The sequence below is a fragment of the Mycetomoellerius zeteki genome, unplaced genomic scaffold, assembly GCF_001594055.1.
Source record: "Mycetomoellerius zeteki isolate Tzet28-1 unplaced genomic scaffold, Tzet1.0 scaffold15, whole genome shotgun sequence".
Lineage (NCBI taxonomy): Eukaryota > Metazoa > Arthropoda > Insecta > Hymenoptera > Formicidae > Mycetomoellerius > Mycetomoellerius zeteki.
The window spans coordinates 83,308-103,643 of record NW_017256447.1 but is presented as its reverse complement, the minus strand read 5'-3'; the positions used below and the strand labels follow the sequence as shown (position 1 = coordinate 103,643).

The 20,336-nt window shown below is 32.6% G+C and overlaps 2 protein-coding genes across 3 annotated transcripts; one reads left to right on the top strand and one right to left on the bottom strand.

The window, feature by feature from the left end:
• The first annotated feature begins 510 nt into the window (after positions 1–510).
• Positions 511–4,260, top strand: LOC108720416 (cell cycle checkpoint protein RAD1). Its single transcript, XM_018444414.1, has 8 exons — positions 511–833; positions 1,308–1,539; positions 1,971–2,106; positions 2,142–2,148; positions 2,329–2,444; positions 3,444–3,641; positions 3,741–4,016; positions 4,199–4,260. The coding sequence occupies exons 1-8, from the start codon at positions 650–652 to the stop codon at positions 4,232–4,234; spliced, it is 1,185 nt and encodes a 394-aa protein (XP_018299916.1). The 5' UTR covers positions 511–649; the 3' UTR covers positions 4,235–4,260.
• A 231-nt stretch (positions 4,261–4,491) lies between these two features.
• On the bottom strand, positions 4,492–20,207 carry fabp (fatty acid binding protein). 2 transcript variants are annotated; one of them, XM_018444423.1, is made up of 3 exons: positions 19,977–20,207; positions 6,994–7,265; positions 4,492–5,069 (listed from the first exon to the last, which is right to left on the bottom strand). In XM_018444423.1, the coding sequence occupies exons 1-3, from the start codon at positions 20,050–20,052 to the stop codon at positions 5,016–5,018; spliced, it is 402 nt and encodes a 133-aa protein (XP_018299925.1). In that variant the 5' UTR covers positions 20,053–20,207; the 3' UTR covers positions 4,492–5,015. The 2 variants fall into 2 exon arrangements, with proteins under 2 accessions (XP_018299925.1, XP_018299924.1); XM_018444422.1 differs by lacking the exon at positions 19,977–20,207 and adding an exon at positions 8,122–8,264.
• Positions 20,208–20,336: the final 129 nt, after the last annotated feature.

The following is a 20,336-nucleotide window of genomic DNA, read 5'->3' as shown; positions in this document are numbered from 1 at the left end:
GTAAAGCCCATGGCACATACAAAAACGTAAGGCCGTAATACGTAAGCAGTAAAGAAATTGTAAGATTGAATTCGCTACTGGCCTTACGGTCTCTATCGTGATTGGCCAATTTGCTTACTGATTATGTCTTACGGCCTTACGTTTTTGTATGTGCCATGGGCTTTACACCATGGTCGCAGTGGCAATATGGCTACCATTTATGACGTCATTGATGTTACTACATGCTGTCGCAGTGCGCTGCGCACTAATAATGGTGGATTCACACTGCATCCGATTTTCGTCGTACGATGCTGTGCAACCAATCAGAAAACAGGATTCTAATAATACGAAGCAAAATTCATCGGAATCCTATTTTCTGATTGGTTGCACAGCATCGTACGACGAAAATCGGATGCAGTGTGAATCCAGCATAATGATTTTTCAGTACTGCCAACACTGGCAGTCTATATCGGAACACACTCAATAAAGAACTTCATGTTATCCCTTCCACAATTCCACCATTGTTTATAATCATCCAGTTGACAGACTTTTTTAAGATGTTGGACGATATTCCTCATCCACTTGTTTGTGTCGTTTGTGATTTGATAAAGATACGAGTCAAGTTCGAATCGTGTTTTAAAAGCATATGGGATAGGAGATATGACAACGAATGAGCATTTTGGTTTCGGCAAAGATTCAAATACGGAATCGTAACTTCCGTTATTACATGAATTCGTATCAACAAGTAATAGATCCCGGCTTTCGATCGCCTACTGTGTACGATCAGAAATATGTGGATTTCGTGGATAACGTACTGAAGGAAGTAGCCGATGATTTTGAGAGAGAGAAACAATGTATGTAACACATTACGCTATTTGATAACTTGATATAAGTCTGCTTCTTTTTCTTTTCTTCGATTTATAAATGAAAAGGGAGCGTAAGTTTTAAGCTTGCTACGTTTTCTCAAACATCGTGAATATAAAAACGAGAAGAATAATGAAAAGAGATTAAGATTAAATGGAGAAAATCTATAACAAATAAGTACTTAAAAAATTTCCTTTATTTTTGACATCTTTTAATTTTATTTTGAGATAAAGATTACATATAATTATAACCATAAAAGTATGTTAGAATAAAAACCGGAATTAATTAAGAAAATTAATTTTCTTAATTAATTCCGATTTTTTACTCTTCATTTTCTTAATTGAATTTTTCTCCTTATCTCTGAAAAATTATCGAAAGTATTTAATAATTTTCAAATGAAATCAAAACTTATTAAGTATAAGTATTTATAATCTATTCGGTAATAAAGTGATAAATACTTTCAGTCTCTGATCAAAATCTATTGAAACTACACAAGCTGTTTGATGGAGTGTTTGAAAGAGCCTTAGATTTATACGAGCAACAACGAGTGACACAAATTTCTACATCTAATGCGATTATAACAGAGCCGTGCAAAAGTGCTAACGAGGCCAGCTGGTTATTACAAGTCAGAGGGCATTCTGGAGCATTGTACACACTTTTTCCAGAAATAAATTATTGTACTTGCGCTGCTTTCAGGTATAATATCCTATGTAAATAAATTATTTATTCAAAAGACAGAGCAATTATGTTTTTTGAAATTTTACATATATAAGAGGAAATATCTCTCGTACATATTATACAAGATATCATGAAAAGTTTTTATAAAAGAGATCCGGGTTCGACTCCCGGCCGAGGCATTATTTTTCGCAATAAGTTTTATTACAGTTTTTAAGTTGGGGAATTTGGGGGGATTATTAATATTTTCAGATTTGATTGCGTTGAAAGTCCGACAACCATATCGGCACGCAATTATCATTTCTGAAATTAATTCATTTAAATGAATTTACAATAGTTCAACATCTTAACGTTCTGACCGTTATGGCGCTTCTTAATTTAAAATTATTATGTTTAACATTAGCGGTCTTTCAATCTTATTATTGTTTTTATAAAAGCTCTTAACATTACAGACATCAGGTTCTAACAGATCGGTCTGCTTTTACATGTAAACATGTTTTGGCAGCTTGGCTAGCCAGTGTTGACAATGAGAAGTTGTTACATCAGCAACTAATCCAAAAGCAGTTTGATAATTTATTGTTATATCAGGCTTCAAACAAATATGATGCCCTCTAACACGGAAGACTACATGTTGGTTGCAAAAGTAGGATTGACAAATCTAAAGATTATAATAGAATTATTAAAAGCTATCAATTTTATAGAGGTACTTGCAGGATGTGTATTTATGTTTGAATATATTTGCGTTTTTCTATAATGATAAAAATGTATATTTCTATAATGTAAAAAAACGTATGGTTATTATTTAGATAGCTACTTGCCTCGGTAGTGAAAATGGATTGAAAATCACAATTGAGCATGACAAATGTCTGCAGGCCAGTGTATATTTCCCATCTACAGTTTTTGATGAATTTAAATTGAAAGAAGATGTGATGTTTTCATTAAGTTTGAAAATATTAGTGGATTGCCTTTGTATGTTCTGGCCTACTTCACAAGAAGATTCCGTTGCAGTGCAAATGTTTTACAAAGTAAACGAAAAACGTGTCATTTCAGTATAAAAACAGAATAATTCTCATCTATTTTTAGTGAATTTAGAATCCAAAACAAAAAACTTGATATAAATTTTTAGATTTTTAATTTTCTGAATTTCAAAGCCTGTTTTTAGCTTTTATTGTTCATCTTTTTTTTCTTTTTTTTAATGTAGAAAAAGAGAAAAAATGAACAGTGCAAGAAATTCAACTGAAAAGGAAAGATTTATACTAAAGGAGGGAGTTTAAAAATGACCAATTTTAGCCATGAACGGACACCTTTAAAACCTCAAGAATAATTAAAGGAGTCGTATTACATAAAAAATTCATATTCAGATTTAAAAAATGGAGGTGACCTTCATGTGACCTTAAAAAATCAATTTATTTTGAACATTGATCTATTTCTGTTTCAAACCATACAACTTTTATCTGAAACATTTTTGTCTAATGGATTCAGTTTTCAATATATTTCGTTGTTTTATTTATTTTAGATAGAATATCCTGTATATTTATGGTAGTGTATTGTTACAGTATTAAAGTATTCAATGGTCCCACAGGTGTTAAATGTAGACACACCATTAGTTTTGAAATCTAACGTTCATTAGAAATAAAACGAGTTTTTTTGCACAGCGTTCAAAGAATCTACTTTATTATTTTTAGAAGATTTCTCAAACTTTTTTTCCTGGGTAAATAAACTTTTTTTTATGAATGTATGGACTTTCAAGATGATAACTGCATAGATTTTCGTTCACAGGTGTCCATTCACGGCCAAAATTGGCTATTTTTAGACTTTGAAAAAAACAATTCAAAATGCATGTCACTATTTAATCGTAATGTTAAAGCAACGATATCATTTTTTTATTGCTGGAACAATATTGATATCATAATTATTCATTGTAGGGTACAGGCTATCCTCTAAGTATTATCATTGAAGAAGATGGGATCATAACAGACTGCTCGTTGAAAACTTTAGAAGTAGAGGAATTGTTAGATTTCCATATTGAGACAGAAGACATTGTAAATAAAGTAGTGTTGCAAACAGAATTATTGGCGGCTGTCACCATGGCTGAATTAGATCCAACTTGTCGAATAGTCGAGGTATAATGAGCGATTTTTATTTCAACTCGATCTTTACGTTACCTAGGAATTTACTTTTGCTCAAACGTCTCTTTGAAATATGACACTTTTACGTTCTAGTTACGTTTCTCGCCGGAAAAACCCTTCTTCAGAATTGGTTTGGCAGGTATGGGCAGCATTTGCCACATCGACTTGCCACATGATAACGATTTAATAAACACATTTCAATGTACAAAAACGGTTACATCTCTTTTTATGTTAGGGCATTTTAAACCCGCAATAAACGCGTTATCATGTGCGAGCAAAGTTTCCCTAAGAACTAATAACAGCGGTCTATTGTGTTTTCAATATATGGTTAAAACCGAAGATGGAAACACATGTTACATGGAATTTTACGTAAGATTTTTTATAATGAATTGAACAATTAAATATGAACAATCAGATTGCCATTAATATTAATTTAGTACTAAATAGTTTTTACAACTGTATTTTGTATAATCTTATATTTTATGATGCATTGATACAATATCTGATATATACGATATATACGATAAAAATTTCTTATATTTCGTTTACAGATTTCTTCAATAAAGGACTGGGATTCGGAATACTAAACAGTGATATAAATGTATCAAGTCAGAAATAATATATATTTGGATGCTCATCTATGTATAAAAATTACTTTAATAAATACTTAAATATTTTTTTGCATATTTTCATCGATACTTTTTTCTCATTTTTAAAAATGTTTAATATTTTAGAGAGAGATTTGCTTTTTAAATAAAGAGTTTTAATTCGTTACATTTACATCATATACAACATAATTAAAAGAAGTTAGCAGTTAGGAAACTTTTGAATGAAAACACATGTATATTTTTATTAGACATTATTATTATTCGTAGAAAAAAGCAAATTCATAGAATAGATAGTACAGCGATTGCTGTATGTGGAACATAATTGCTGACGATATTACATATTTTATTACGTAATACGCTATACATAAATAGAAAATGTGCACAACAGATGGATACTTCGATTATCATTCGATACATCCTTTTTACGAACGCATGTGAATTTTAACTCCGTAAAAAATGTATGTTCTATAATCTCTTTAAGTTACATTTCAACACGAGTTACAATTAGCTTATACATACAGTCCAATATTATGGCAGCGTGATATACCCAGACATGTCTAAAAGACATCTTTATGACATCTTTTAAATATCTCTTAGACATGTATATCTAAAAGACGTTTTTTAGATATATTACATTTTATAATTGGGTATCTTATTCACGCTCAAGCAAGGATTTCAAACGATAATTTACGTTTTCAGAAGCTACTTTTGAAGCATCTGTGTGGGGTTATGCACGCCTTCAGCTTTGGTACTGGCCTCCTTATTCCTGAAGTTTGTATACCCTTGTACAAACTATGTCATCGACCTTCATGATCTACAACAGAAGTAGCATATAACGCCAGTTAATATTTGACGATGATAGAGCTCTCCGGCGTAACGGTAATCTCTTGGAATTATTAATAGCAGTAGTTTTTGTAAGTAGAAGAGCGAAAGAGTGGGAATTATCCCCGTGCCGGTGTCTCACGGTATTAACACATATCGCCAGACGGATCAATGGATCTTTATTGGCACCATTTCGGAGCTCGGTGCTGTAGAATTGTACGTGTCACGAACAGGAGGAGCGCACGCGATAATTGACCGGACATTTGACGAATCATTATAACATTAGCCGCTCGTGCAACGGTCCCTCGTCACGTTCCTCCACGTATAGCTTTTGTACTTTAATTGGCAACTCCTGCGCCCGCATCACTGTAATACGAATCAAAGTTCAAGTTGTTCGGAGAGGAAGGATGCACGCACACGAGTGACAAATGCATTTTCCACCACGATTAACCACGTCATTCCCACAACTCATGTTTTATTGCATATCATCATTCCTATAACTCATGTTCTATTGCATATCATCCGAGTTCGCAGGCTGAGTAAGGCTTTTAAAGCGATGCATGTCACGTGAAAATAATAATGAAAATTGTTCTCGGTTTAGAGAAAAAAATATAACCATAAGAGAGACAAAACAATTCTTCTCAGGATTCCTATTTTCGTAATTGTTAATGCAATTAAAACATGTGTGCGTTTAGTCTTGAAAAAAATTCTCAAAATATCACATATTTTTTATACAAGAATTCTTTATATTTTAAATTTATAACAATTTCTAACAAATACCTTAAATTTCTTCAGACTTTATAAATGTTTTTCGGAAATGTCAGAATCTTAGAATAATATGTCAGAATTTATATGCATTTGAAAAAGGTGTAGATTTTTTTAGTATTTCTGAAAATTGTTTCGTTTTATATATAAAAAATATGAGAAATTTTTTAAAAAGTTATACAGAAATTTAAAAAATTTTGAAATTTATATAGAAATTCTGAAAAATTATATAAAAGAATTCTAAAGACAATTTTCAATAGAGTATTACTGTAAATTCGACGTACGAGTGTTAATGTTAATGATGTTTCCATAACCGTTCTTAAGAAATACAGACACTAGTTTATTAGTCCATAACCGGATCTCGCGCATTTATCACACAAGACAGGTATATAGAAACGCGAGATACTTCTTGCTTAGTGTTTACGCGATTGAAGGTCGACATTACCGTGCTGCTAACTTTTAATAGCATTAATAATAAATAGCGACATAGTTTGATCGATAAGGCTCGTTATATTGATTTATGGATAAAATATTGATACAACCGATTTAAATATCGTGTTGCAAATGAATTAAATTATTTATTAATAAAATTTATTTTAAAAAATGTCTAGTTTGCTCCAAGAAACGTAATAACATTTAAGTTATATTTACAGTGAATGAAAAAGTATTCATATATAAGATTTTCATTTTAAAACTCTTATTTGTAGAAAATAGACATTAATTAGCAACTTATTAACAATATGTACGTTTTAATTTAATATAAACAAAAAGAATTTTACGAAAATAACTTAGAAGTTAAATTTCTCGACTGTACGAATATTTTTTGGTGTTCGAATAATACCATATTTCATTTTCATTTATTACTGAGATATATTTTAATTATTGCACATAATTTTAGGTGAAATAATTTTGAGAAATATATAATCTATTTATTCTTTGCTAATATATTGCTAATTATTAATTAATATTTACTCTCTAAAAATAAGAAATCTTTTTTTCAAAAGATATCTCTCCTATACGAATACTTTTTGCATGCATTATAATATAAATCATATAAATATTTTATTCTAATCATCTTTATTGCAAGTGATGCGTGCGAATATTCGAAAAATAAATTATTAATTCTAATAATCTTCTAAAATTGTTCTTACCGCCTTCATCTCCGTAGGTCCGAATTCCCTCTCGATTGTAGTGCCCTTCTCGCCTTTTTGCTCCTGTATGAGTTTGTTACCCTCCAGAGTACAGATGCTCTTCACCTTCCTGCCGTCTACAGTCTCCTCGTCGAACTCCTCGCCAAGTTTGAACTTTATTTCGGTATTTTTGAAAGCGCTGGACGTCTTTAGAGTGTACACTCCGTCCTTTTCCGTCAGTTCAATGACAGGACTGACGCTGCTACCCATTTTGCGCGTCACCATACCCACGCCTGAAAGAAGGTATGAGCTGCTTTAAAATCACCTACGTTTCTCATCAGCTCCATGAAATCCTAATCTGCCGGATGTATTTATGTCACACAGATGGCTCATCGCGGATTATTAATTATTCTCGTGAAAGCGTTCACACTTCGCAATTTAATTGTGAGCTATCAAAAGAGAAAAATATTCAAAACATATATTCTAGGCCAAAAAATTAGAAACGCTTTTTAAAAATTAACATTTTTGGGGGGTTTGACTTTTGGGAAGTCTTAGTAAAAAATATTAGACAGTTATATTTTTTTGTTCATCTGAAATTATTTTATCTATATAGATGTTATACTAGTTACTAGAATTGTACAAAGTTTCAAAGGTCCATTAAACAATGTCAACTTTTAAGAAGTCTTTCCAAACTTCTGGCTTGGAATGTGCCCTCTCTCCATATGCTTGTAAATTTGTAAGTTGCTACTTAAATTTATATTAACAGATTGAACATAAGTAGCCTAAACAAATATAAAGATAAAATCATATAGCGATTGAGAGTTAGGCTCGATCAGGATAACTTTTAAATTGCATATCTATTAAACTCCACTCGAAGTTGAATGGCAAAATGAATATTTATCTGCCAGCTGATAAAATTCTTTAAAGCTTATTTCTCGGGAAGCACTTCGTTTTCTACCGATAAAAGAACCATCGAGTTCTCGATATTCTTTTAGAGAAAAGCAATTCCTTGTATAAAAAATATGCAAAGAAAAAAATACGTAAATACACGCATTTGTCGATCTATGTCACATGCATTTGTGATCTATGTCAAGACCAGGGATCGATTTCTTCTGATAAACGGATTTACGTGCAGCTCGATCGTCTCACCTAAAGCTTTCATGTATTCGTCAAACTTTTCGCTAGATTGGAGCTTGTAACGCTTGCCCAGGATACCGGTTAATACTTCCGACGACATGGTTCGATCTATCACCAACGACTGCGGGAATAAGACTGACTAACAGCTCGACTGGTTTGCCTTGTGCTCGCTTCTGTGATTGATTAGGTTTTATATCATAGGTAGGTTTATCGTGGTGTGCGGAACTCGTTCCGCGTTGAAAACCGACGACGAGAGAAGTAAACTTTGAAGTTTGACCCACCGTTCGCGCTATTTATAGACTTCGTAAATTATCATCCGTAGTGACATTACATGAGCGTATGTGAGTATTACGGTATATCGTCGCTTCGACATTCAAGAAGCACTTAATCAATAAGATTCTCAAAGTAGAAATCTTTCTACACTGATAAATGTCTCTCAACTCTCGTTTTCAATGCGATTCAACTAAAACTTTCGAAAATATATATAAATGGTTTGCGTCAATCGCTGACGGAAAATACATCACGTTCATCCGCGAAATGTCAGCGTTTATTCGTCATCTTGGGGTGATTAAATTAATACTCATTTGATTAATAAATTCGCGATTGGTCACGAATTCTTTTCGCAAAGCTGTTGGAAAGACGATTATCTGCTGTTCGCGAAATCGATGAAATAATTATCGCCCGATTTATGCCCATTTTTATCACTGTAGATTAATATTAATTTTGGTTCAAATTACTCTTCACCTTTTTCTATTTTTTAAAACTAGGAAAAGATGAAGTAAATTGAAGTTGAAAAATGGAGAAACCGAGATTAAAGTGTTATCTATATTGATAATGTACAAAACAGACTCGATTAATCTTCTGTCTGCTAATCTGGATCTTTTTTGGCATTGAAAAAGAGTGAACTGAAAAAAATTTCAAATTAAAAATGAAGGAAACCGAAGATTCTGATAACATCACGAATTTTGGTTATCTCAACTAGAATTATAGTGGATTCAACCAGAAAATTCTGATCGTTCATTTTCGATCAGAATTCCAATTAATACAATCAGAAACTCTTTTTCTAGTGTGATAATATAGCTACCAAATGTTGAATGAAATAATTTCAATTGAGTATTCGTTTATATGTATAACCAAAATAATTTTACTTTTCTAAATATTTAGTAAATATTACTAAACATAATAATATAACCAACCATTTGATGACAGTTACTAAATATTAAAAAAAATAAAATTGTTTTTTGTTACATTAATAAGGGGTTATATTCGAATGAACGCCTGAAAACATAAGAGTAATTTTGAGAATTTTTTGTAGTTAATAATAAAATAAGTAGAAGCAGTTTCATTTCCAGAATTCCAGCGCCGCCATCTTAAAGCAAAAAAATAAAACAAACACATTAAAAGCCTTCAAGAACCAAATTTCCACTTATTTTGTTATTTAACAGCAAAAAAATTCCCGAAATTATCCTATGTTTTCAGGCATTCACTCAGATATAATCCTTTGGCCGAACATTTGATTGAAATTATTTCACTCAACATTTGATATCTGATTACCAGATTTTTTTTCGGTGCACAACAAAATTTTATTCTCAAATTTCTCGCAAATAAAAGAGAGTGAAGTCCAGTTTCCCCTTTTTAAAATATTGTAATATCTATTCAGTAATAGAAATATTGAAAAGTAACCCTAAATTTTTCCGCACATAGCTTTTTTTAAAAGCCTAAAACACTATGTATAAAAAACAGATTGTAGACAGAGAGTTTCATGATAATTCATAATAGCACTTGACGACATACGTGTCTCGGAAAAATTCCTTTAAATGACCTCGGAAGAAAAAAAAAGCGAAGATACTCTTATCTTGCCTCCCAGGTGATAACGAAATTACAGGTTTACATTTGAACACGCAAGTAAGTCGCTTATCGATTTCTCACCACTTTGGCGCGGTTCTTGAAAAAGTGATAAACGCTATCAACTTTTTCCGCGACGCATTTAACCGTGCGATAACGTGGAAGACGACACGTCTAGACTTGCTCTCTTATTTAATTTCTCTCTCCCGAAGATTACCGTAACGACGTCGAGCGAGGGGGTGGAATACGGTTGATCCGTCAACGGTTCTGCTTGTGTACCGACGTCTCGTGCGTACAATTTGTGACTTTACCATATCCTAAGCATTATTTAAAAAAGCCACCATATTTGACTTTTTTTGGTTATCAATAATCAAATGAAATTATATATAATAGTCGAAATTAATATCGGATAAAATTCGCACAAAATTTACTGTATAATAATCATTTTAATATTGTTATCATGTATGTAATAATAGAGATGGTTTGCACAGTTCATATCATTTGGACTTATATATATATCTATTTCTATAAACATAAATTAACTTTCATCTGCGTTTAATTTATTTTTCATTTATTTTAAATTAGAATTACATCCCTCCCAGGAAAAAAAAATTCAACGCTTCCAGCAAAATTTACATTTTTTAGCAGCATTAAAGGTATTTTTTAACAACAGCCAAATATGTTTCATTTTATGTAATAAAAAATGTAGTTGCTCCTGCAAAATACATTTTTCTACTTTGTAGATAATACTTATTTATACCAAGTGATAGTATTATTCAGTCCATTTTAATCAGATATTTTATCGTTATATATAAGAAAATGGTATTTTACAATAAAACATTTTTCCTCGTGTAAAGAAAGATAAAAAGTAAGTTAAACCGAAAGTTATCTATTATACATTGGTTGATGAAACAGGCGTGAGAAAAGGAAGAATGATGTTAAGTTTTGGCTGTTTTTTGGCCAAAATGTAATTTCGAGATATATAAATTATATATCACATCAAAAGGGCTACTTAAGACGAGTGGTGTATCGCTTAGGGAAACGTCGAAAACATGGGAAAAATTGTGATAAAAGTGATAAATCGAATGCTATCACACATTTATTGATAAAAAATTGTTAAGTAAGATATCAAGATATCTCAGGAATTAAACAACAAGATACAACTGTATTGTTACAACATATATAATTGCAATAAAGGAAATTTTCGAGCAATTCACAAACGACGAAGTCTCATACAAAATAATCGTTTGGTTTCGAATTCTAGCTTTGAATAACAAAAATTAACAACTTTTAGATTTGTTGCTATTATTAATATGTGTGTATGTAACGATTTCTTCCATGTTCCCCAAGATAAGCAATATACCATTCGATTCCACTTAAATAACTCTTTAATATGACATATACATACATATATATGTATGTGATCTGTACATCTCAAAATTTTTTTATTTTAGCTCAAAACAACCAAAACTTAACATCCACCTTTATTTGTAAGACATATTTGTGAAATAAATCTTTTACGGCTATAAAATTCTATTCCTAGCAAATAAATTAACTATTTATTCTATTTTTTTACAATTAATGAGATATATTTTACAGAAAAGTATATTCAGAAAAGCAGTCATCTCAAAAAAATTTTTTTGCACTTAGAATTTTACACACGTCAATTTTGGTACTTCGATTTCATTATATAAAATAATTAGACATTTTTATGGTAACTCGATTTATTAAAGAACCACCTTAAAAATGAAAATATAGTCTAATCTAAGAAAAAATTAAAGTATAATAATAAATCATACCTATAAGTATGATTGATATAAAAGTAACAATATCTTAAAATTGAGAAGCTTGTTTCTTATTTACAGTCCTTAATTAAAAAATAATAATAAATTAACAGATAATGGCGCAACAAATAAAAACATGAAAATTAGGATATGTAACGTTATCTGGTTCTTTAGTTTACGAAGTCAATAAACATCAGATAAGCAATTAAAATTATCAGTATCGATGAAACTAATATAAAAGTTTCCTTTTCCTTAATATTAATTTAAACAAAAAGGAATGAATGTTTGTGTCCACGCGAAGGTGTGGCTGCTTCCTCCAGAAATCTAAGGGCGCGTTCACACTTTAACAGAAAAGCAGAAAGCAGAAATGCAGCAACCAATCAGAACTCGCGCTGGTGGTAAGCAGTACAGAAAGCCAAAATTGTGTTGATTATCAGCGCGAATTCTGATTGGCTGCTGCATTTCTGCTTATTCTGCTTTTCTGTCAAAATGTAAACGCGCCCTAAGGTGGTTTCTATACATTGTAAAAAGATACACGTGATTGATAAGCTGAATTTTCGGCATGAATACCGGACGCGCATTCGCGTGATTCGACTGTCAATTACGGGATTTATTAATCCTGTTGATGAATTAATTCAAGTGTTAAATTAGACTGCAATCAGGCGGTCCGCAACACACAGTCCGGAATTAAGATCGAGGTCAGGTCGTTGCACGGAGAGGTGAGGGGGCGTAATTTAACGTATTAAAATTGATTAACGTCCCGGGTTCCATTGATATTTCGCTGATGTACAAACGACTTTAGCGGCTAATTAACCAATTAAACCTGCGATGGTAGTATGCAGTAGGTGGAAGCATACCTACGTACATCTTTATATTTTTCCAAATATACTTTTAAATGGTTGTTCACAGATTTAGAATAGATCGAAATGTGTAACGAAATTATAAAAGTATGTATTTGGAACTTTGGCAGATTTTAATTGAAATTGTTCAATTATTCCTTAAATTTCTATTGTTTTCTAGAAAAAATGGAATAATTCCGATCGAAATTTATTCTGTACCTATTCCACAAGACCCTATTATAAGTTTGGGATACAATTGAAAAACAAATTCTCTCTCTCCCTCCCCCTCCCCTCCTCTCTCTCTCTCTCTCTCTCTGTTCTTGCTGTCTGTACTTTTCATTGTGCATAAAGCCTGAGACACAAATAAAAGCACAGACAATAGGAACAGAGAATAACAGATTTCAACCTATCAGAATACCATATATACCAAAATATTTCTGATAGGTATACATATATACCACTATTTCTGATAGATTGAAATCTATTATTTTCTGTTCCTATTGCCTGTGCTTTTCAATTGTGTCTCAGGTTTCATGAACAATGAAAAGCAATAGAAACAGAGAAAGAATAACAGACAATAAGATTTCAACCTGTGGTAAACTATGTATCAATAAACAAAAGATTTCAACTTATAGGAAATCATGTATCAATAATTAAGATTGAAATCTTGATTGTCGAACCTATATAAAGCCTGATGCACAATTGAAAAGCATAAGTAATAGAAACAAGAAATAATAGCTTTCAACCTGTCAGAAATGATGTATATCAAAATATACCAGATATGTAAATATGAAACCGGAATTTTTTAATAGAAAATACACGTTTATTGCATGAAAATGATAAAAAATATTTTCGAAGTATTGCCCACCGCTGACTATACATTTTTCCCACCTGTCTGACAATTTGTGGATGCCACGCCAAAAAAAATTGTTGCTTTTGAGCCAAACCAGTCATCTAACCATTTTCGTACATCTTCGTAAGAAGTGAAGCGCTGCTGAGCAAGTGCGTGTCCCATCGATGCAAATAAGTAGTAATCGGACGGAACCAAGTCTGGTGAGTAAGCCGCATGCGAAAGTATTTCCCAACCAAACGCCTCAATCGTTTCCTTGACCAGTTTTGCTGTGTGTGATGGTGCATTATCATCAAGCAAAATCACTTTGTGTTGCCTTTTTTGATATTCTGGTCGTTTTTCACGCAAAGCTTGATTCAAATTGATCATTTTTCCATAGCGATTTGGCCTTGCAGTCGATGTCGATGGTTCGCCTGGAGTTACCCATGATCTTTTACGCTTAGGATTCTCAAAATATATCCACTTTTCATCGCCAGTCATAATTCGATGGAGAAATGACTTTCTTTTGTACCTGGCGAGCAGCATTTCGCAAGTGGTTTTTCGGTTTTCCTGCTGTCTTTCATTTAGTTCATGTGGAACCCATTTTCTCATCTTCTGGATCTTTCCCATGGATTTCAAACGTATGGAGACGGTTTCTCGTGTCACATTCAATTGATCCGCGAGTTGTTGTTGAGTTTGAGCATCATCCTCATCCAACAATGCTTGCAATTCGCTGTCTTCAAACTTTTTCGATGGTTTTCCACGTTCTTCGTTTCTCACGTCAAAATCGTCACTTTTGAATTTTTTAAACCACTCAAAGCACTGTGATTTACCAAGAGCATACTCACCGTAAGCTTCGACAAGCATTCGATGCGATTCTGCAGCAGTTTTCTTCAAATGGTAACAGAAAATCAATGCTGTCCGCAAATCGTAGTTTCCAGGCACAAAATTCGACATGTTCAACGCTATTACACACTATACTATTGTATGAAACTTGTATTGTTGTGAGTTGAAAATCTTTGTCAGATGTCAGAACAAGGAAATGGCGTCAATGACGCGGTCTGACGGCAACTACATTGACAGCTATGGCCATCTATTGGTAAATTCCGGTTTCATATTTACATATCTGGTACAGTTTCTGATAGATTGAAATCTGTTACTCCTTGTTCCTATTGCTTTTCAATTGTGTCTCAAGCTTTAAGACTAATCTACAATATGTTCTTTGCTTCCTGTTTCTTGTTTTTTACCTCTTACGTTTTTTCTTCTTTGCGACCATTTTATCAACAATCACGTTTCTTTTCCGAAGTTCATCAACTTTTATCGAATGATAGAAAACGAAACAACTGGGTAAGAGGCAAAAAGGCGAGAAGTAAAAAGTGATAAAAAGCAAGAAACAGAAAACAGAGAGCACGTTATAGATTAGGCTTTATTCTCTTTGTCTATTGTCTGTGTTTTTCATTGTGCATAAGGCTTAATACATGCCCTCTGCTCACTGAACTACAAGATTCTTTTTCTCGAATATTTGTCAAAATTGATATTATTCTCTCGTCGATATTATTTCTACTTTATGAAACGCGTCAAGTTCCGTAAATGAGGTGTCTCCGACAACTCCTCTAATGTTTACTTTTCACGCGCATCTTCCACGTATTAGTCACATGCGCTTGTTCACGTTCCATACACGCACGCAAAATTGTCGATGTGTCGGTCCTAACCACGCGACCGTTTGTACGTGGAACGACGCACAAACGAAGCTAACGACAGATCTCATCATGGTAATAATACGGTCTGCTGTAATGTGTGTAATCGTTCGCTATTTTGTAAAAGAGCAATTTACAATGCACGATACGTTGCTCGATTTCTTTTGCGTTTATGAACCTGTCTTCTTCTATATAATTCTTCTTTTATATAATATTATACTCTTAGCAAAATTCCTCAATTATCTTTCTTTCTCTTCCCTGTAATCTGTAATGATGGGCTTAAAGATTCTTAGAGTATTGTAGTACATATATGAGATTATAATAGAACAATTTTACAACTTTTAACTTGTGTCAAAATTTACTTCTAGAATTCTGATACTAATAGAATTCTTCTAATTTTAAATGCTGTGTATAATACGAAAAATATTTGAGGAATCGAAATACACAACATATACATATACAGGGAAAAAAGTACCGGGACACCTGAATATCATAGAAAATATAAGTATTACAGAAAAGTGTTTCAGACAAAAGTTGTAGGGTTCTAAAAGATCTATTTACTGATCATATCCGTTTGACCTTGCGTGGCGTCTTCAAGGTCAGGTCAAGGTCAGATCAATTTTTTTTAATAGAACACCTTATTTTTCATTGCATATTCTTATAGCACATCTCGAGAGCTTTCCAAAACACTATAACAAAATATTTTTTCATGAAATACTTTTGGTGTTATAAGGCTCGAAAGTTACAGTACAGTTGACATTAGCATTACGCAAATTGTCCGACAGACGGCTAAAACCTCTTGAATACTGTTCAAGATCATGTCCTAGATAACATTTGTCAAGATCAAGGCCATTGGAGATTATCCCTCTTATTTTCATTTTTGCACTAAAAATTTATTTTTACGTAAAAATGAAAATAAGAGGGATAATCTCCAATGGCCTTGATCTTGACAAATGTTATTTAGGACATGATCTTGAACAGTATTCAAGAGGTTTTAGCCGTCTGTCGGACAATTTGCGTAATGCTAATGTCAACTGTACTGTAACTTTCGAGCCTTATAACTCCAAAAGTATTTCATGAAAAAATATTTTGTAATAGTATTTTGGAAAGCTCTCGAGATGTGCTATAAAAATATGCAATGAAAAATAAGGTGTTCCATTTAAAAAAATTGATTTAACCTTGACCTGACCTTGAAAACGCCACGCAAGGTCAAACGGATATGATCAGTAAATAGATCTTTTGGAACCCTACAACTTTTGTCTGAAACACTTTTCTGTAATACTTATATTTTCTATGATATATTCAGGTGTGCCGGTACTTTTTCCCCACCCTGTATATGTCAAGTACATATATATCATATTTAGTGATTCAAGATTGAATTATTTAATTTAAGATTTAGCTTCGACCGATATACGGCTCTAATTTATCGATTGTGTTTTATACTTTATTCTAGCACATATTGACATAAAATGTTAAATAACTCGTAAACTATAAATTCTTTTATAATCTTATCTTAATATTTTTATGAACAAAATAATGAGATGAATCAAATTGGTAATAAATAAAGAAAACACATAATTGCTTATTTAAAAAATTACCCATTTTGCATACACATTTTTTTTTAACCAACTATGATGTGTGTGTTACCTTTACACCGATAAAAAGTATGACTTTGAGAAAAATTTTTTGCTCATCATAATAATATATGTACCCCTTCATCGAATCGAACAACTTTCCCGTGTGGTAATATTTTTTCGTATCATCAAAAACGGAGATATTTTAAATGATCAAGTTACAGGAAACACTTTGTATATATATGTACAAAATTATTTATTAACCATAATTGTGCCTCATCTGACCACATTATTTTAGATGGAAATAAAATATCATTGTGGCATGTCTGAAGGTACCAGTTACAAAAGTTCAATCTGTTCCAATGATCTTGAGGTAATAAATTTTGCACTTTTTGAATGTGGTAGGGATAGCGATTATCTCCTTTTACAGTTCGCCAAATTGTTTGTGGTGACACTCCCAATACAGCCGACGCATTCCGAACGCTGGTCTCAGGATGATTGTCAAAATGTTGTAAAATACGATTCCCTGCCTGCAAATCTCTTCGTAACGCTGCTTGAAATCGGTTGTTTTCTTGTCGAATTGAAAATGTTCCAGTCTCTCGCAATCTATTAAATGTCAACATAAACACTCTTCGGTTTGGCACTCTTCTGTTTGGAAATCGTCGTGCATATTCTCGCACCGCCTTTAAAGCATTACCGTTGCAGAAACCGTATACAAAAACCATATCAGCATATTCACTATTAGAATACGTACGCGGCATATTGCAAAAGACAAAATTCATCTACTGTTAAAGGCTTTCAAAGAGCGACTGACAAATTCATAACAGAAAGTGGAAAATGTAATCAAATATGTCGGTGCTAGATATGGCAAGAAATGTAAACATTTTTTTTCGATTTCTCTGAAACGGAGCAAAAACGAGCATATGTCTATAGGACTTTTTTTCTTAGTTTTTTACTCCTCTACACGCTCCCGAAGTTTTGCCATTTAATTTGGAAACACCCTGTATATATATACATATAAATTATAATTATAAAATATATCGTTTATTTGCTATAATAACGACATAAATAAAAGATTATCATTTCTAAGTTGATTGCGGAAAAATATAGAAACAATATAAAGAAGAAAAGAAATATACGTTTATGTTTCATCAATTAATTTTGACACTAAAACTGCATTTTAAAATTTACATACAATTGTAATGATTCAAAGTTCATAGCATTCAAATTCAAATTTTTTTTAAAACTTTGTTTTCTGAGTGGAGTCATGTTGTAGCAAATGAACGATATGCATAAATAATATATTAACATACATATGCATGAAATTATACAGCATCTGATGCAATCTGACTATAGCAATCTGAGAATTATAAAATGAATCGTGCACTTTTATCGTGTTTAACATAATATAATGAGGCATTCATGGTTAGTATTAAACACGAAGTGACGTAATCCAGTTTTCAGGAAAAAACTATGACGAAGAATAATAATAAAAGAAAAAATTTGTTAAATATTACGCAATGTTAGATATTTGACTGACAAAATAAATCCGAAATAAAAGAAACTAATTGCATAAACTGGAAAAGAAAGAATTTTAACGGAAATATAGTTCTTAACGATAACTGAGAATATTCAGAGATACGTGACAGAGTTGTCAGAAAAAATCACCTGTGGTCCTAAAATTTTTGAAAACTTCTGACGAAACCAACAATCTTATGTATTCGCATTTGACAAATATTTTCTAATTACATCATGATTGCGTACTTATTTAATCCTTAAGTAGGCGCCCGAGCAAAATCACACAAATGGGCGCATGGGGTCAACAGTGACCCCAACTTCTTTTTTTTTAATTTAAGTAAACCAAGAGATATTTAACAATAAAAATAAATCAGTTTTTAAAATCAATATTTATCTATCAATAGCGATTACTATTACATTCAAAATTACGTCCTAAGATAAGAAATTATTGAAAGCGGGAAGATAAAAAACAAATGTGTATTTTTTTAACGACTGAAGTGGTTCTGACCCTATGCGCCTACTTAAGAATTAATTCGAATATTGATTATTATTCTGGCCGAATCGAATCTGAGTTAAGGATCGATTAATCCTAGAATTTTTTTTACACAACTCTGGGTGAAAATTCACTTATATAATTAGGAATATTTTTTATTTTACTCTTTGTAGCAAATAATAAATTAGTAAAATATCTTTATGAGCCCCTCTCTCTCTCTCTCTCTCTCTCTCTCTCTCTCTCTCTCTCTCTCTCTCTCTCTCTCTCTCCGTGATTATTAGTACGTGAATAATATTTACAAACTGGTAAGATATAATTTGCAAATTACATCTTATCGCCTTATAAATAAATGACTTATACATGAACAAATGCGAAAGCTTATATTGGCATTTTACTTATATTTGATTTATTCTTGAAACTACAAAAATGTTACTTTTATTTTAATCGATTTTATAAAATAACTGAACTAACATTATTTTTATGTAAAAGAAATGAATTTCAATGTTGAATAATTTTTTTTGGAGCTACAAAACTATCTTCATTTTTATTTTAATCTATACACACACACACACACACACACACACACTTTTGAGATTGCAAAGTGTAGAATAACTGAACAAACACTATTTTAATGTAAAATAAAATGTTTTCAATGTTAAATAATCTTATTGAATATCAAGGCCATTAAAATTTTAATAAGAAAAACTGTATTAAATCTGAATTAGAGCACTGAGTGAAAATTCACTCAATGACTACGTTTACACCGTGCATTTAGGCCGCGACCTATACAATAGATGTCTTTGTTTATCCTGTAGGTTAAACAAAGATACCTATCATATAGGTCGTAGACTAAGCGCACGGTGTAAACGTAGCTTATGACGCTATACGATAGGTGTCTTTGTTTAATATACAGGCTAAACAAGGACATCTATTGTATAGGCCGCGGCCTAAATGCACGGTGTAAACGTAGCCAGTGTGTCACTGTTTCCTTTTTAGGTCTGAAATCCTACTGAGTGAATTTTCACTCAAGTGCTAATTCAGATTTAATAGGTAAAAATCGTAGAGGGGATCGAGATGGTTTCGGAACTTTCAGGTCATATATATAAAAATAATGTCTATCGTAAAAGAATGTTCGTTTGATTGTGAGGACTAGCTACTTCCGATCTCTCTTTCTCACGTTGAATTTTTTCCATGCCAATCACGCGCGCATTCTAAATTAACATTTCCGTCGCACTTTGAACTGCCGAAGCGGTGCCAAAAGCGGCCGGCGTTCGTTTCGACTACGTACCGAGCGCCTTCATGAACTCGTCGAAATTCTCGCTGCTGAAGAGCTTGTAACGTTTCCCGAGAAACTCGCTCGACATGGTGATCGACCGGACGTGACACGTGGAGGACGAAAAGAGTGATCAAGAGATCGACGGCGACCAGGATGTTAATCGATATACTGCCGGGAGACCACTGAATACCTCCTGATCGATCGACACAGTTACGAGAACTGAGCAGAAACGTCAGGATGACTGGACGAGGAGTGCCGGTGCCGCGAGCACGAAAACCGTCTCCCCCGTTGGCCCCACACCGTTCTCTCACTCTCTCTCTCTCTCTGCCTCTCTCTCTCTCTCTCTCTCTCTCTCTCTCTCTCTCTCTCTCT

What these genes read in the sequence shown, in the direction of transcription:
- LOC108720416 (XM_018444414.1), top strand. Translation starts at nt 650, where the DNA reads ATGAGCATTTTGGTTTCGGCAAAGATTCAAATACGGAATCGTAACTTC. An exon ending in AATTTAAATTGAAAGAAGAT is followed by an intron (nt 2,445 to 3,443) that starts GTGATGTTTTCA and finishes TATTCATTGTAG; the next exon opens with GGTACAGGCTATCCTCTAAG. An exon ending in CATGTTACATGGAATTTTAC is followed by an intron (nt 4,017 to 4,198) that starts GTAAGATTTTTT and finishes TTTCGTTTACAG; the next exon opens with ATTTCTTCAATAAAGGACTG.
- fabp (XM_018444422.1), bottom strand. Translation starts at nt 8,209, where the DNA reads ATGTCGTCGGAAGTATTAACCGGTATCCTGGGCAAGCGTTACAAGCTC. An exon ending in CGAATACATGAAAGCTTTAG is followed by an intron (nt 7,266 to 8,121) that starts GTGAGACGATCG and finishes ACCTTCTTTCAG; the next exon opens with GCGTGGGTATGGTGACGCGC. An exon ending in GACCTACGGAGATGAAGGCG is followed by an intron (nt 5,070 to 6,993) that starts GTAAGAACAATT and finishes CTTCTGTTGTAG; the next exon opens with ATCATGAAGGTCGATGACAT.